The sequence below is a fragment of the Manis pentadactyla genome, chromosome 2 (assembly GCF_030020395.1).
Source record: "Manis pentadactyla isolate mManPen7 chromosome 2, mManPen7.hap1, whole genome shotgun sequence".
NCBI classification, from domain to species: Eukaryota; Metazoa; Chordata; class Mammalia; order Pholidota; family Manidae; genus Manis; species Manis pentadactyla.
The window spans coordinates 176,543,078-176,558,310 of NC_080020.1; the positions used below are offsets into that span (position 1 = coordinate 176,543,078).

A 15,233-nucleotide genomic window follows, 5' to 3' on the forward strand; every position below is an offset into this window, starting at 1 on the left:
AACTTTTTAGTGTTTATTTAGATAAACAATGAATAACTCCTGTGTAATTTTGGAATATGCTTAGTTAAAAAATATTTATTTGAAATTCAAAAAAATGTTGCTAAACCTGATAATCTTGGCATACTCATGGCTACTTAAAATCACAAAATCAGGAAAATTTACTGTTCACAAAAAAGAAAATGGGTGGTAGTTCATCAGAAAAAGTAATAGGGATTGTCTGAGAGAAGGGAGCAATGAGTAAATTTCTTTCCTTCCTTTCACTTCTTGTCTCTCCCGCCCCCCTCAATTTCCTATAAAGAATGTAAGAAACTTAAAATGTCATGTATAAAAGCTAATGCTAATTCTTTCTTGAAATGAAGCTATCTTAAAGATTAGCAAAGACTGTTTATATGTTTCAGACTCTTTAGAAATGAACATCGATTTATGTTCTGCAGACATGTTATTAAACACTATGATGATTTGTGGTTTAGGTGCGCAGACGAACAGTTCACTGTTGCCTCAAGACTCAATATGCAGTAATCTAAGGAAAGGTGGGCTGAAAAAGCCTGTGGTTGCTTCTTCATTAAAAAGGCAGGGTAAGTTTCCCTTCCCCAGAATAGGCTAAAGAGGTGGAAAATTATCCTAAAGAGGCTCAAACTAATATAACCAAAAGACATATTGCATGTTGTCCCCCAAGGACTGCTAAGAAAAAACACTAGCAAGCACTGAGGTTGATGTCTGTCCTCACACTAGCCTCAAATCATGCTCAAATCTAAATAACAAATGCAACAAAAATTACAGACATGTTTTGGCAGCATATATTTTATAGAATATTTTCCTTTTATTGTTTATTACCCACATTATTGGTTTGGAGATTTAAAGTTGAAAAAGAAATGTATTTTACAATTATGTATTGATAAATATTTGTTGAGAAAGACAAGTATAGTCTGTTCTCCAAAATTAGTGAAGCTCGAAAACCTTCCTAAAAGCATTAGCATGGCTATCATTCTGAATTTATGAGATAGAGTAACTTAATTTGAGCATAACTTACATTTATATATATCACTTCTCAGAATAATTAAGCTTGTAAATTTGGGGATCAGCATTTTCTTAACTCTCCTTTAGTAGGTCTGAGTTATTAAAAAACCATATATAATCCCTACCTTTATTCTCTGGTTTTGAAAGTAAGACCAATACCTAAATAGCAAATAATACAAGACCAAAATCTTAGTTAACAAGTTATTAAGAACTTAGACATTCCAGGGATAAATGTTTTTGGAAGTTCAGGAAGTAAAAAGATCAAAACTATCAGAAGATTTAAAAAATGTTTTCATTACTTCCTTTGGCACAAAGAAAAAAGAAAACCTTTAATCAATATCATCGCTGTGTGCATTTACCTATGAGAATTTTAGGTTCGGATGACTAGTAGTTAAGGCATCATAATCTCTTTATAAAAGGGATCAACAGTGTAGGAGCGTTCTCATTTCTCTCCATCCTCGCCAACACTTGTTATTATTTTTGGTGGCTATTGTAACTGGTGTGAGATGATAATCTCATTGCAGTTGTGATTTGCATTTCCCTAGTGATAGTGATAGTGATATGGAGCATCTTTTCATGTGTATAAGGCCATTCTTCAACCTGCAGTTCAGTGTTGGCTGCTAACTTTCCATGGTTAACAATGTTAAACCCATTAGTCTCTCAGAGCTTTTCATTTTTTAAAAGAATCCATCTAGAAAAAAAGAAATCTGAATCTCCCATTTCACTTGGTATATCTAATATCTGAGTTTCTGTACAAACTCCTTAGCTTTTTCAAACTTCAATTAACTGTTTATTCTGTAAGAAAAAATAAAAGTTACTGAAGGTTTTTTTGGTTTTTTTTTTTTCCCTAGCCTGTAGTCAGCTGTTAGATGAGGCACAAGTGACCTTATCCTTCCAAGACTGGCTGGCGAGTGTCACAGAGCGCATCCATCAAACCATGCACTATCAGTTTGATGGTAAGTACTGGTACTCAACTAGACTATTACTGAAAGTAAGAGAAATATTTAAGTAATTGAGTTGCAATTCTACTCTGTTTCGATAGGGAAAGTAATTGGACTTCAGTCCAAAGTACATTGGGTCACAAAAAAGTAGAAATCTAAATGAGGGAAAGGAATAATCACATAACTAAAATGGAGGACCAGCAAAATGAATTTAAAGGTACAAGAGAAAAAAACATAGTAAATAATAAGTAAAGGTAGTAGAGATCCTAGGTTTTGGGGCATGCATGCCCATGCATACACTAGTATGGGTGTGTGTGGTGAGGATGAAACCAAAGCCTTAGGAGATAATTCTAAGCCTCAAACTTAAAATCAAAATAAGGGGGGAAATGTTTAGAGAAAATCTAATGTGAGGCTAAGATAGTTATATAGAATTACATGACATGCTAAGGAAGATTAGAGAACACAGGCTGGGTTTGGGTTGATTGTGATCATCCTGTGGAACTGCAGCAATTTCAAAAGTGGACCATCCAGCCAGTCCTTGCCCACTGCCTTGCCCACATCCTTGATGGATGGTTTTCCAGGCTTTGTCCAGTGATGAGAAACCTGCCACTTTTGAGGCAGCTTATAACATTGCTGGACAGTGAGCTGTGAGGAAGGTCTTCCTCATTGTAAATGAGTATGTTAGCTTATAATACTTCCTGTTGGTTCTAGTTCTGTGCTCTAGCCACATGAAATAGGTCTGGTCCTGTTTCTAAGCAATCCCTGCCACTGCAAACACACCCATCGCCCTGCCTGACTGGTCTTCTCTTTTCCAAGTGATACATCTGAGGTCTCCAAATACTCCTCATGGCATATTTACAGACCTCATATAATTTTGATGTTTTTTGCTGAATGTGTTGCAGTTTACGAATATCATTTTAAAAATAAAGCATCCCTTAATAAAAATAAGTAAAAAATAAAATAATAAAATTAATTAATTAATTAATAAAGCATCCCAACCTGAATAGTAGCCTGGCACTCAATAGGAGACACTCATACACAGTAGATGGATGCTCAGTAGGAAGAAAAGTTTTGAAGAATTAAAACTTCATGGTGAGGAAAGAGACAAGAATGGAGGTCTTGAAATATATGTTTAGTTTTATTGATATTAGTTCAGAATAAATAAAACTTCAGAAGTTACTTTTTAGAAAAGCAAAATAGCCTGAGGGCTAAAGAGTCTATTTTTCTTTTAAAATTTTGTTTGAAATAATATAATAAATACCTATTAGCTCACCTCCCAAAACAGAAAATAGAACACTGGCAGTAACGTAAACTATCCACAGTGGCCCTTCTTCATCTCATTCCCGCACCAGCCCTTCTCACCATCTCCATTACCACGACCTTTGTCAAAGTCACACCTTCAGCTTTCTCCTGGACGTAAGCCTGTGTCTTTCGTGAGAGGTTTTCAAGATTGATTTGTGAACCTAAGCAACGTCTGCATTCAATAAAGTAGGCAAAATCAATTGAAAGAATGGAAATCTTTCTATGGAATTGTAGAAAACCTTTCATTTTTATTTTTCTTGGTTTGACCTTTGTTTTAAAATGGCATCTGAACTGTCTTTAAGAGCCATTCTTAAGGTGTATCCAGGTAGGCAGAAGTAACATGTTTATCCACATATTCCTGATGTTTTCCCTCTGTTGTGACTTCCCCCTTGGCAGAGTTTTTAGGAAAACTCTGAACTCTCCACCCCTCCCCTGAACACACTTTCTGTTGCCTTTTGTTGACCTAGTGTCTTACAAGCTTCTTTAAGAAATTTGTTCAGTATTTCCAAACATTTGCCTGCCTTGAGATCATATTCAGAGAGAAAGACTGATGATTCCGGTTAGATAAACAGTGTCCTGACTTTGTGGTCTCTGGCATTCATGGTCCTGACCATCTGAGAGCATACAGTTACTGCACTTAGACATGGATATAAGTAGCGAGTGCCTGGGGACAGCGAGCTGGAGGGAATCAAATCTACTTTCTCAAACCTCATTGTTCTCATCTCATTTCATATATTCTTTAAAGGGAAAGTCTGTGCTGTGGTGGTGTTTACAAAGTTGGGGAATTGAAGTTATCTTTGGTGGATGACAAGGTTCTGCTGCATTTGTTATGACTGCAAAGGATCAAGAGCAGGCCTGGTGATGATAGTGCTTGGCTCATAAAGATCAATCAAAGCCTTCTTTTGCCTCTATAAAGAAATTTTCTTACTTTTAGTTATTACTTCCCCTCAATTCCATTTCCTCCACCTTTTCCTGCACATCAGAAAGCTCTCTGAGTTTCTTTAAATGAGTTTCTCCTTACTCCCTATAGGCAAACCAGAACCACTGGTGTTCCATATTCCTCAGTCCTTTTTCGATGCCCTGCAACAGAGAATCTCTGCAGGAAGTGCAAAAAAAAGGCTTCCCAACTCCACCACAGGTATGGGATTTTTCCTCAGGAATAGCAATAGATGTCTTGACATTAGAGAATTATATTTGGAAAAGTCATGGGGAATTTCAGGACTAGGGCTTCTAGTAACATGCTCAGTGCATAAAGCCTTAGCCTGTCAGCTCTTACAGTAATGATCACAGTCTTCAGAGGCTCATCCTTATTGCAGCAAGAAGAGTTAAAGGAAATATTCAGAAAGAAATGGTAAAAGAAAACAATGAAGTGCAGTGAATGTGCCCACCGAGAAGTTTGATATTTTCTAGCTATGAACCAGCTTCAACAAAAGCATTGCAGGCTCCAATCATTATTTTGACTGGCTTTCTGGAATCATAGTACAGTATGTATCAAAAATGAAAACTTGTTTTTCATCATTTCCAATTTTTTATGAAGATTTTTAGTGTACATAAATAAGTAGCATCTCCAAGAAGCATCAGAGACTTATAAGAAATTCATGTAATTTGATTCATCACATTTCTACCAAATATTTTTATTTTAGAGTAATTCACTTTATAATTAAATTATTCTGTTACCTATTTCTTGGTTTTATATGATATCTTTCTACTACAGATCTGAAAGTACTGATTAGGGAATATAAGGAAATAAGGGAGACAAAAGGAAGAAGAAAGGATTGCTCAGTGGCAAATAGCCCAAGTAACTCCAGCTAGAAATAAATGCTGTTTCTTCAGTAAATTGTCATTTGATGATGTAATGGGAACTGTTTGAGTTTTAATTCTTTCTTTGAATAGTACAAGCTGTGAATCACTCTTTTTAGGGCCATAAATCTTTGTCTTCACAGCCTACCTGACTTTTGAGGCAGCATTGATTCTTCCAGTTTAAACTTTAAGCCTAATATGTTAATTTTAACCCATCCCTTAGCTATTTTTGCAGGCCCTTTGGTGGAACTCTTTTATAATTTTGCAGGCATGGCAATAGATTGACACTCACATTAGCAGGCTTAAACTCCATGTAATTATATTAATTATGATTTGACCTCTGATATATCTAAAGTTGTCAGAAGGTAAAAGTCTGTTTTATAATGGAGTCCTGTGCATATAGCTTTGCCATACAGAGAAACAAGTTTTTAAGAGCAAAAAGAAGGAGCATCTCAAAGCATCAGAGACTTTATATTAGCAGAAATCCATATCATTTGATTCATCACTTTTCTGCCAAACCCTATTATAGGTTTTCCTCTAGAATTGCTTTTTAAAGGGTGAGATCTATAAGGAAAGAACAGCAGAGCACTGAACTCTCTAGAAACTGAATAGCAAATATGGTGATAGAGAATGTTACTTTTTAGTAATCTAATTTTATTCCCCTTTTACATTAAAGCTTTTGTTCGGAAAGATGCCTTGCCACTGGGAACCTTTTCCAAGTATACCTGGCATATCACTAATATCCTGCAAGTTAAGCAAATCTTAGACACCCCAGAGGTAAGAGTTTATTTCTACAGTAGTGGGAGAACAAAGAGGGGAAGAAAGGGAAGCAAGAACAGAAAGTATGTTTGTGCCAGTTCCTTGATCTAGAGACACCAAAGAGAATTCCCTTTTTTTATACTAAGTGATTATTCAGAATTATTCAAGCGAGGTGTTACAATTCTGATTTTAACGGGTATTCCCTATAACTTGAAAAAAGAAGGATCTTAAATTGGAGTATCCTTTTTCTTTGCCTTTGGGTCAGAAATCAGGGATGATTTTTTTCTTTTTTTTTTAATTAAGGTATCATTGATGTACAATCTTATGAAGGTTTCACACAAGCAACATTGTGGTTTCAGCATTCACCCATATTATCAAGTCCCTCCACCCCATTACAATCACTGTCCATCAGCATAGTAAGATGCTTTAGAGTCATTACTTGTCTTCCCTGTGCTGTACTGCCTTCCCTGTGACCTACCTATATTGTGAGCACTAATTATAATGCCCCCTAATTCCCTTCTCCATCCCTCCCCACCCACCTTCTCCAACTCCTTCCCTTTGGTAACCACTAGTGCGGGAGTCCAGCTCCAGTCTAGGGGTGGGATGCCCGAAGGTGCAGGACGGAGTCGGCGTGTGGAGAGACAGGACACGGAGTCAGTTGGAGGTGGTCTCTCGACAAAGTGCCAATGACAGCTTTATTTATACCATTTTGCACAAGGATATGATTATTTTTTATTTGTTCTTTTGATTAACAAGCATAGGCAAGCTTTTTTCTTTCTGTTTCCTTCTAATCTATACATGGTTAGCCAAGTGTTAGACAGGTGATTTTTTTTTCTGTTCCTTGACCTAAACTTTTCTTAGCAACATGGACTCTATTTAGTGTTTCTTGTTTCTATGCAAAGCGGTTTCTAAGTAATGCATGTGACCACAGAAACGTGCAGCATGTAGCAGTGACTATGGAGTCTATCAGCTCAGGGTGAAAAACAGGTCACTCACTACTACAGTTAGCTAGGCAGATATCATCATCTATATTTTTAATGCAATGGGTACATTTTATCTCCTCATAATATTCTATCGTAGGTAGATGCAAGATAAAGATAGAAAGCATGATTTAGTGCTGTAAGAAGGCAAGTGTAGATGATCAGGTTTGTGCCTATAGACTAGGTATTAATCCAAGCCAGACAAGGGCAGCAAAACATCGACAGGTGTAGACAATTTCTCTCAAAACTGGGGGGGGTGAGGTTCTAAGCCTCACCTCTGTTAGCCCCCATTTTCTCACCTGATGGCACCCCTGCAACTGTGCCTGTCTTAGGTTGTTCCTCCCTTGAGGAATCTTACCCGTCTCTGGCTAACCAGCCATCTTCCGGGGCCATGCAGGGAGATGTAAAGCTGGTAAGTGAGAGAGAAGCAATATTCTTTGGAAAGGTTAGCTTTTCACTTCTTTGCAGATTTATGTCCCGTGGCTTCCAGGCCCAGCACTTGTCTTGAGGTATCTTTACCACTTGGAAGAATTATGGTACTTGGTAATTTCACATATGAGGCACAAATTCTAGTAAAGGGCTGTAATTAGGAAGGAAGAAGAGAAGCTATAGAAGTAGCAAATAGAAGAAAACATGAGAAGATTGTTTAAGTGTCAGGGTTATTCTATTCAATATTCCCTCATAACTCTATTTCTCTAATTTTCATATAAAACTCTTCATCACTAGTTTCACTAGCATTGCAAACAAGGGGGGCATTCCCTCTTAGGTGGAGATGGGGTAGTCAATGTTTGACTAGCTACCTGCAGGTTTTGGTATTCTATGCCAAGATTGCCATCTGGCCTCTGCATGTTCTGTTCTTCAGGACCACTGTCCTGAAAAGCTTCTGGGAAGTTTATGTTCTCCTCCTTTCCGTGCTGCTTAGCAAAGGTTAGCTTAGCCCTTGGCAACAATGCAAGCAAAAGCAAAGCCAATAGTATAATGGAGAATAACAAAATCAAGGTGGGTAATAGAGGGAGCCAGCTGTGAAGGCCCCTGCGTTGTGGGGGTCTTCCTCCAGCCTGAGCTTTGCTACACAGCTTGAGTAGCATGGCTCCCAGCACACTAGTCCCTTCTTGGAGTCTGCAAGTCTGCTGTCGTTTTTTTCCTTCTGTTTTGCTTCATTGTTATACTCCACAAATGAGGGAAATCATTTGGTACTAAATCATTTAGTCTTTCTCTGCCTGGCTTATTTCAATGAGCATAATACCCTGTAGCTCTATCCATTTGTTGCAAATGGTCGGATTTGTTTTCTTCTTATGACTGAATAATATTCCATTGTGTATATGTACCACATCTTTATCCATTCATCTACTGATGGACACCTAGGTTGCTCCCATATCTTGGCTATTGTAAATAGTGGTGCGATAAACATAGGGGTGCATATGTCTTTTTGAATCAGGGATGTGAAATTCCTGGGTCAAATGGTATTTCTATTTTTAGTTTTCTGAGGAACCTCCATATTGCTTTCTGCAATAGTTGAACTAATTTACATTTCTACCAACAGTTGTAGGAGGGTGTCCCTTTCTCTGCATCCTCCAGCATTTGTTGTTTCTTACCTTTTGGATGTTGGCCAAGGGATAATTTTTCTTGTAAATTAAATAATGATCCCCTACTAGGTATGGAAGTCCTAGATAAACTGGCCAGCAAATAGAAAGTATTTAAGTAATTTGAGAAGATACATTATTTGTGAAGTCATTGGGCTCAGCACAGTTAAACTCTCTTCCCAAATTGTAGTTTAATTCTCTTTAGAGAAATAACCTTTAATTAGTTTGTGTTCTTTTTCACAAGGGAAGTATTAGACATTTGTAAACTTTTTTTTAAAGCAGATCCGGAATATCTGAGGCTTTTCCCTTCCAACAATAATGGGATAGTGTAGAAAATTTAGCATAATGTGATTCATACATTAAGATTAGCTTAATTGCCAGGCATTGTTATATTCAGAAAAAGAGTAAGTTGTTTGATAGCTATAAAACTTAATGTGTGAACTCTAAATATAGGCCTATGTTAGCACTAAAGACACTGAGGAACTTATTTAAATGCAGGTTGTCACAGAGGCAGCTTCTAGCCTGGAACAAGTGGTGTTCAGGGAGGCCCTGAAGCAACCCAGAGCAAAGTCAAGAGAGCGAGTAATTGTTGAGCTTCTGTCCATTGGGCGTTATTTACTTACATCACCTCATTCACTCTCACAACCATGTGTTGGTATTAACTGTATTTTGCAGATGAGAAACAGACCATGAAAAGCTCACCCTGCATTGTTTAGTGGCAAACACAAAATTTATTTCAGGTTCTGTCTGGCTCAGTCCCAGTGATGGTGTGCAGCACACAAGTTGTGAGGTTAGCTGTAGGTGCCATCAACAGAGGTCTCATAAGAATGCTGCTAGCGGAGCAATAGGGGAAGGAATAAAACCAATTTTAGAGCAGGTGTGAGCCAGTAGCAGCTGTGTAGCCATGAAGATGTTAGTGATTCAGTTTGTATGTGGTTTGGCTGTAATTCAAATTAATGTTACAGAGAAAAAAGGAAAGCCGTGAATGATGTAAGGGAGAAAAGGCAGATTTATTGACAGAATTTACTTGAAAATAGAAAGGGAAGTTTTAACTAATTTGAGTGTACTTAACAGGAAAGAATGAATAAGTAAAAGATCTGTTGTCATCCAGATGTTGGTCTACTTTTCCCTTTCTCACTTTTCTTCATTTTGTCTTCACATCTAGATGCCCTTGGAAATCACCCGGAGTTTTATCCAGAACCGGGATGGGACTTACGAGCTGTTTAAATGCCCTAAAGTGGAAGTAGAAAGCATAGCAGAAACCTATGGTCGTATAGAAAAGCAACCAGTGCTGCGACCATTGGAACTAAAAACTTTTCTCAAAGTTGGTAAGTGACTTAGCTGTTTCATTAGCACATCTTCCTTTGTGGGTAAGCTGTGTGCGTTACACTGTCCTGGACTTTGGATCTTGACTTAAATATTCATCTTGCAAAGGCAGTCACGGGATAAGGTGTTTTGTTTCATTTCAGGTAGTGTTTTTAAAATAAAATTAAAATTCTCTTTACTATAAAGAAAAAACACAGTTTTTTCTTTTTTTTGGCATCATTAATGTACAATTACATGAGCAACATTATGGTTGCTAGACTCCCTCCATCATCAAGTTCCCACCACATACCCCATTACAGTCACTGTCCATCAGCCTAGTAAGATGCTATAGAATCACTACTTGTCTTCTCTGTGTTATACCGCCCTCCCCAGCCCTCCCCACATTATGTCTGCTAATCGTAATGCCCCTTTTTCCCTCTTGTCCCTCCCTTCCCACCCATCCCCCCTAGTCCCTTTCCCTTTGGTAACTGTTAGTCCATTCTTGGGTTCTGCGAGTCTGCTGCTGTTTTGTTCCTTCAGTTTTTTCTTTGTTCTTATACACCACAGATGAGTGAAATCATTTGATACTTGTCTTTCTCCACCTGGCTTATTTCACAGAGCATAATACCCTCTAGGTCCATCCATGTTATTGCAAATGGTAGGATTTGTTTTCTTCTTATGGTCAAATAATATTCCATTGTGTATATGTACCACATCTTCTTTATTCATTCATCTACTGATGGACACTTAGGTCACTTCCATTTCTTGGCTATTGTAAATAGTGCTGCAATAAACATAGGGGTGCATATGTCTTTTTCAAACTGGGCTGCTGCATTCTTAGGGTAAATTCCCATGAGTGGAAGTCCTGGGTCAAATGGTATTTCTATTTTGAGTTTTTTGAGGAACCTCCATACTTCTTTCCACAGTGGTTGAACTAATTTGCACTCCCACCAGCAGTGTAAGAGGGTCCCCCTTTCTCCATATCCTCACCAACATTTGTTGTTGTTTGTCTTTTGGATGGTGGCCATCCTTACTGGGGTGAGGTGATATCTTATTGTGGTTTTAATTTGTATTTTTCTGATGATTAGCGATGTGGAGCATCTTTTAATGTGCCTGTTGGCCATCTGAATTTCTTCTTTGGAGAACTGTCTGTATGGCTCCTCTGCCCATTTTTTAATTGGATTATTTGCTTTTTATTTGTTGAGGTGCGTGAGCCCTTTATATATTTTGGATGTCAACCCTTTATTGGATCTGTCATTTATGAAAATATTCTCCCATACGGTAGGATGTCTTTTTGTTTTATTGATGGTGTCCTTTACTGTACAGAAGCTTTTCAGCTTGATATAGTCCCACTTGTTCATTTTTGCTTTTGTTTCCCTTGCCCGGGGAGATATGCTCATGAAGAAGTTGCTCATGTTTATGTCTAAGAGATTTTTGCCTGTTTTTTTCTAAGAGTTTTATGGTTTCATGACTTACATTCAGGTCTTTGATCCATTTCGAAATCACTTTTGTGTATGGGGTTAGACAATGATCCAGTTTCATTCTCTTACATGTAGCTAACTGTTCAGTTTTACCAACACCAGCTGTTGAAGAGGCTGTCATTTCCCCATTGTATGTCCATGGCTCCTTTATTGTATATTAATAGACCATATATGTTTGGGTTAATATCTGCACTCTTTATTCTGTTCCACTGGTCTGTGGGTCTGTTCTTCTGCCAGTACCAAATTGTCTTGATTACTGTGGCTTTGTAGTAGAGCTTGAAGTTGGGAAACGAGATCCTCCCTGCTTTATTCTTCCTTCTCAGGATTGCTTTGGCTATTTGGGGTCTTTTGTGGTTCCATATGAATTTTAGAACTATTTGTTCCAGTTCATTTAGGAATGCTGTTGGTATTTTGATAGGGATTGCATTAAATCTGTAGATTACTTTAGGCAGGATTGCCATTTTGATAATACTAATTCTTCCTAGCCATGAGCATAGGATGAGTTTCCATTTGTTAGTGACCTCTTTAATTTCTCCTAAGAGTGTCGTGTAGTTTTCAGGGTATAGGTCTTTCACTTCCTAGGTATTTTATTCTTTTTGATGCAACTGTGAGTAGAATTTTTTTCCTGATTTCTCTTTCTGCTAGTTCATCATTAGTGTATAGGAATGCCACAGATTTCTGTGTATTGATTTTGTATCCTGAAACTTTGCTGAATTCAGATATTTGTTCTAGTAGTTTTGGAGTGGAGTCTTTATGGTTTTTTTATGTACAATATCATGTCATCGGCAAACAGGGACAGTATAACTTATTCTTTACCAATCTGGATGCCTTGTATTTCTTTGTTTTGTCTGATTTCCATGTCTTAGGACCTCCAGTACTATGTTGAATAACAATGGAGAGAGTGGGCATCCCTGTCTTGTTCCTGATCTTAAAAGAAAAGCTTTCAGCTTCTCACTGTTAAGTATGATGTTGGCTGTAGGTTTGTCGTATATGGCTTTTATTATGTTGAGGTACTTGCCCTCTATACCCATTTTGTTGAGAGTTTTTATCATGAATGGATGTTGAATTTTGTTGAATGCTTTTTCAGCGTCTATGGAGATGATCATGTGTTTTTTGTCCTTCTTTTTGTTTATGTGGTGGATGATGATGATGGATTTTCGAATGTTGTACCATCCTTGCATCCCTGAGATGAATCCTACTTGATCCTGCTGTATGATCCTCTTGATGTATTTTTGAATGCGGTTTGCTAATATTTTGTTGAGTATTTTTGCATCTATGCTCATCAGGGATATTGGTCTATAATTTTCTTTTTTGGTGGGGTCTTTGCCTGGTTTTCGTATTAGAGTGATGCTGGCTTCATGATTGACTTTGGAAGTATTTCCTCCTCTTCTATTTTTTGGAAAACTTTAAGGAGAATGGATATTATGTCTTCTCTATATGTCTGATAAAATTCAGTGGTGAATCCATGTGGCCCGGGGGTTTCGTGCTTGGGTAGTTTTTTGATTACCAATTCAATTTCATAGCTGATAATTGATCTGTTTAGATTTTCTGTTTCTTTCTTGGTCAGTCTTGGGAAGGTTGTATTTTTCTAGGAAGTTGTCCGTTTCTTCTAGGTTTTCCACCTTGTTGGCATATAGATTTTCACAGTATTCTCTAATAATTCTTTGTATTTCTGTGGGGTCCATCGTGATTTTTCCTTTCTCATTTCTGATTCTGTTTATGTGTGTAGATTCTCTTTTTCTTTTAATAAGTCTGCCTAGGGGGTTATCTATTTTATTTTCTCAAAGAACCAGCTCTTGGTTTCATTGATTTTTTTTCTATTTTATTCTTCTCTTTTTTTTTATTAATATTATTTTGGTATCATTAATCAACAATTACATGAAGGACATTATGTTTACTAGGTTCCCCCCTTCACCATGACCCCCCACATACCCATTCACAGTCACTGTCCATCAACATAGTATGATGCTGTAAAATCACTACTTGTCTTCTCTGTGTTGCACAGCCCTCCCCGTGTCCCCCACTCACTATACATGTTAATCGTAATGCCCCCTTTCTTTTATCCCGCCCTTATCCCTCCCTTCCCACCCGTCCTCCCCAGTCCCTTTCCCTTTGGTAACTGTTAGTCCATTCTTGGGTTCTGTGCTTCTGCTGCTGTTTTGTTCCTTCAGTTTTTTTTTTGTTCTTATACTCCACATATGAGTGAAATCATTTGGTACTTGTCTTTCTCCACCTGGCTTATTTCACTGAGCATAATACCCTCTAGCTCCATCCATGTTGTTGCAAATGGGAGGATCTGTTTTTTTCTTACAGCTGAGTAATATTCCATTGTGTATATGTACCACATCTTCTTTATCCATTCATCTACTGATGGACATTTAGGTTGCTTCCATATCTTGGCTATTGTAAATAGTGCAGCGATAAGCATAGGGGTGCATCTGTCTTTTTCAAACTGGAGTGCTGCATTCTTAGGGTAAATTACTAGAAGTGAAATTCCTGGGTCAAGTGGTATTTCTATTTTGAGCATTTTGAGGAACCTCCATACTGCTTTCCACAATGGTTGAACGAATTTACATTCTCACACACAGTGTAGGAGGGTTCCCCTTTCTCCACAACCTCACCAACATTTGTTGTTGTTTGTCTTTTGGATGGTAGCCATCCTTACTGGTGTGAAATGATATGTCATTGTGGTTTTAATTTGCATTTCTCTGATGACAAGCAATGTGGAGCATCTTTTCATGTGTCTGTTGGCCATCTGGATTTCTTCTGTAGAGAACTGTCTATTCAGCTCCTCTGCCCATTTTTTAATTGGATTACTTGCTTTTTGTTTGTTGAAGTGTTGTGAGCTCTTTATATATTTTGAATGTCAACCCTTTATTGGATCTGTCATTTATGAATATATTCTCCCATACTGTAGGATACCTTTTTGTTCTATTGATGGTGTCCTTTTCTGTACAGAAGCTTTTCAGCTTGATATAGTCCCATTTGTTCATTTTTGCTTTTGTTTCCCTTGCCCGGGGAGATATGTTAAAGAAGAGGTCACTCATGTTTATGTCTAAGGGATTTTTGCCTATGTTTTTTTCTAAGAGTTTTATGGTTTCATGACTTACATTCAAGTCTTTGATCCATTTTGAATTTACTTTTGTGTATGGGGTTAGACAGTGATCCAGTTTCATTCTCTTACATGTAGCTTTCCAGTTTTGCCAGCACCATCTGTTGAAGACACTGTCATTTCCCCATTGTATGTCCATGGCCCCTTTATTGAATATTAGTTGACCATATATGTTTGGGTTAATGTTTGGAGTCTCTATTCTGTTCCATTGGTCTGTAGCTCTGTTCTTGTGCCAGTACCAAATTGTCTTGATTACTGTGGCTTTGTAGTAGAGCTTGAAGTTGGGGAGTGAGATCCCCCCTATTTTATTCTTCCTTCTCAGGATTGCTTTGGCTATTTGGGGTCTTTGGTGTTTCCATATGAATTTTTGAACTATTTGTTCCAGTTCATTGAAGAATGCTGTTGGTAGTTTGATAGGGATTGCATCGAATCTATATATTGCTTTGGGCAGGATGGCCATTTTGACGATATTAATTCTTCCTAGCCAGGAGCATGGGATGAGTTTCCATTTGTTAGTGACCTCTTTAATTTCTCTTAAGAGTGTCTTATAGTTTTCAGGGTATAGGTCTTTCACTTCCTTGGTTAGGTTTATTCCTAGGTATTTTATTCTTTTTGATGCTATCGTGAATGGAATTGTCTTCCTGATTTCTCTTTCTATTAGTTTATTGTTAGTGTATAGGAAAGCCACAGATTTCTGTGTGTTAATTTTGTATACTGCAACTTTGATGAATTCTGATATTAGCTCTAGTAGTTTCGGAGTCTAGTGTTTTTTATGTACAATATCATGTCATCTGCAAATAGTGACAGTTTAACAACTTCTTTACCAATCTGGATTCCTTGTATTTCTTTGTTTTGTCTAATTGCCGTGGCTAGGACCTCCAGTACTATGTTGAATAACAGTGGGGAGAGTGGGCATCCCTATCTTGTTCCTGATCTTAAAGGAAAAGCTTTCA

General features: G+C 37.6%; 1 protein-coding gene across 4 annotated transcripts in view; it reads left to right on the forward strand.

Moving 5' to 3' along the window:
* Positions 1-15,233, forward strand: part of C2H2orf42 (chromosome 2 C2orf42 homolog) — a 38,416-nt gene that overhangs the window by 11,696 nt on the left and 11,487 nt on the right. For 3 of the 4 annotated variants that reach the window (XM_036908280.2, XM_036908281.2, XM_036908282.2), the window contains exons 5-9: positions 471-575; positions 1,869-1,973; positions 4,291-4,398; positions 5,737-5,837; positions 9,548-9,710. In XM_036908280.2, the coding sequence (XP_036764175.2) occupies positions 471-575; positions 1,869-1,973; positions 4,291-4,398; positions 5,737-5,837; positions 9,548-9,710 (582 nt within the window). Of the gene's footprint in view, positions 1-470; positions 576-1,868; positions 1,974-4,290; positions 4,399-5,736; positions 5,838-6,122; positions 6,236-9,547; positions 9,711-15,233 lie in introns of those variants that run through there. The other variant, XM_057497106.1, reaches the window with a different exon arrangement.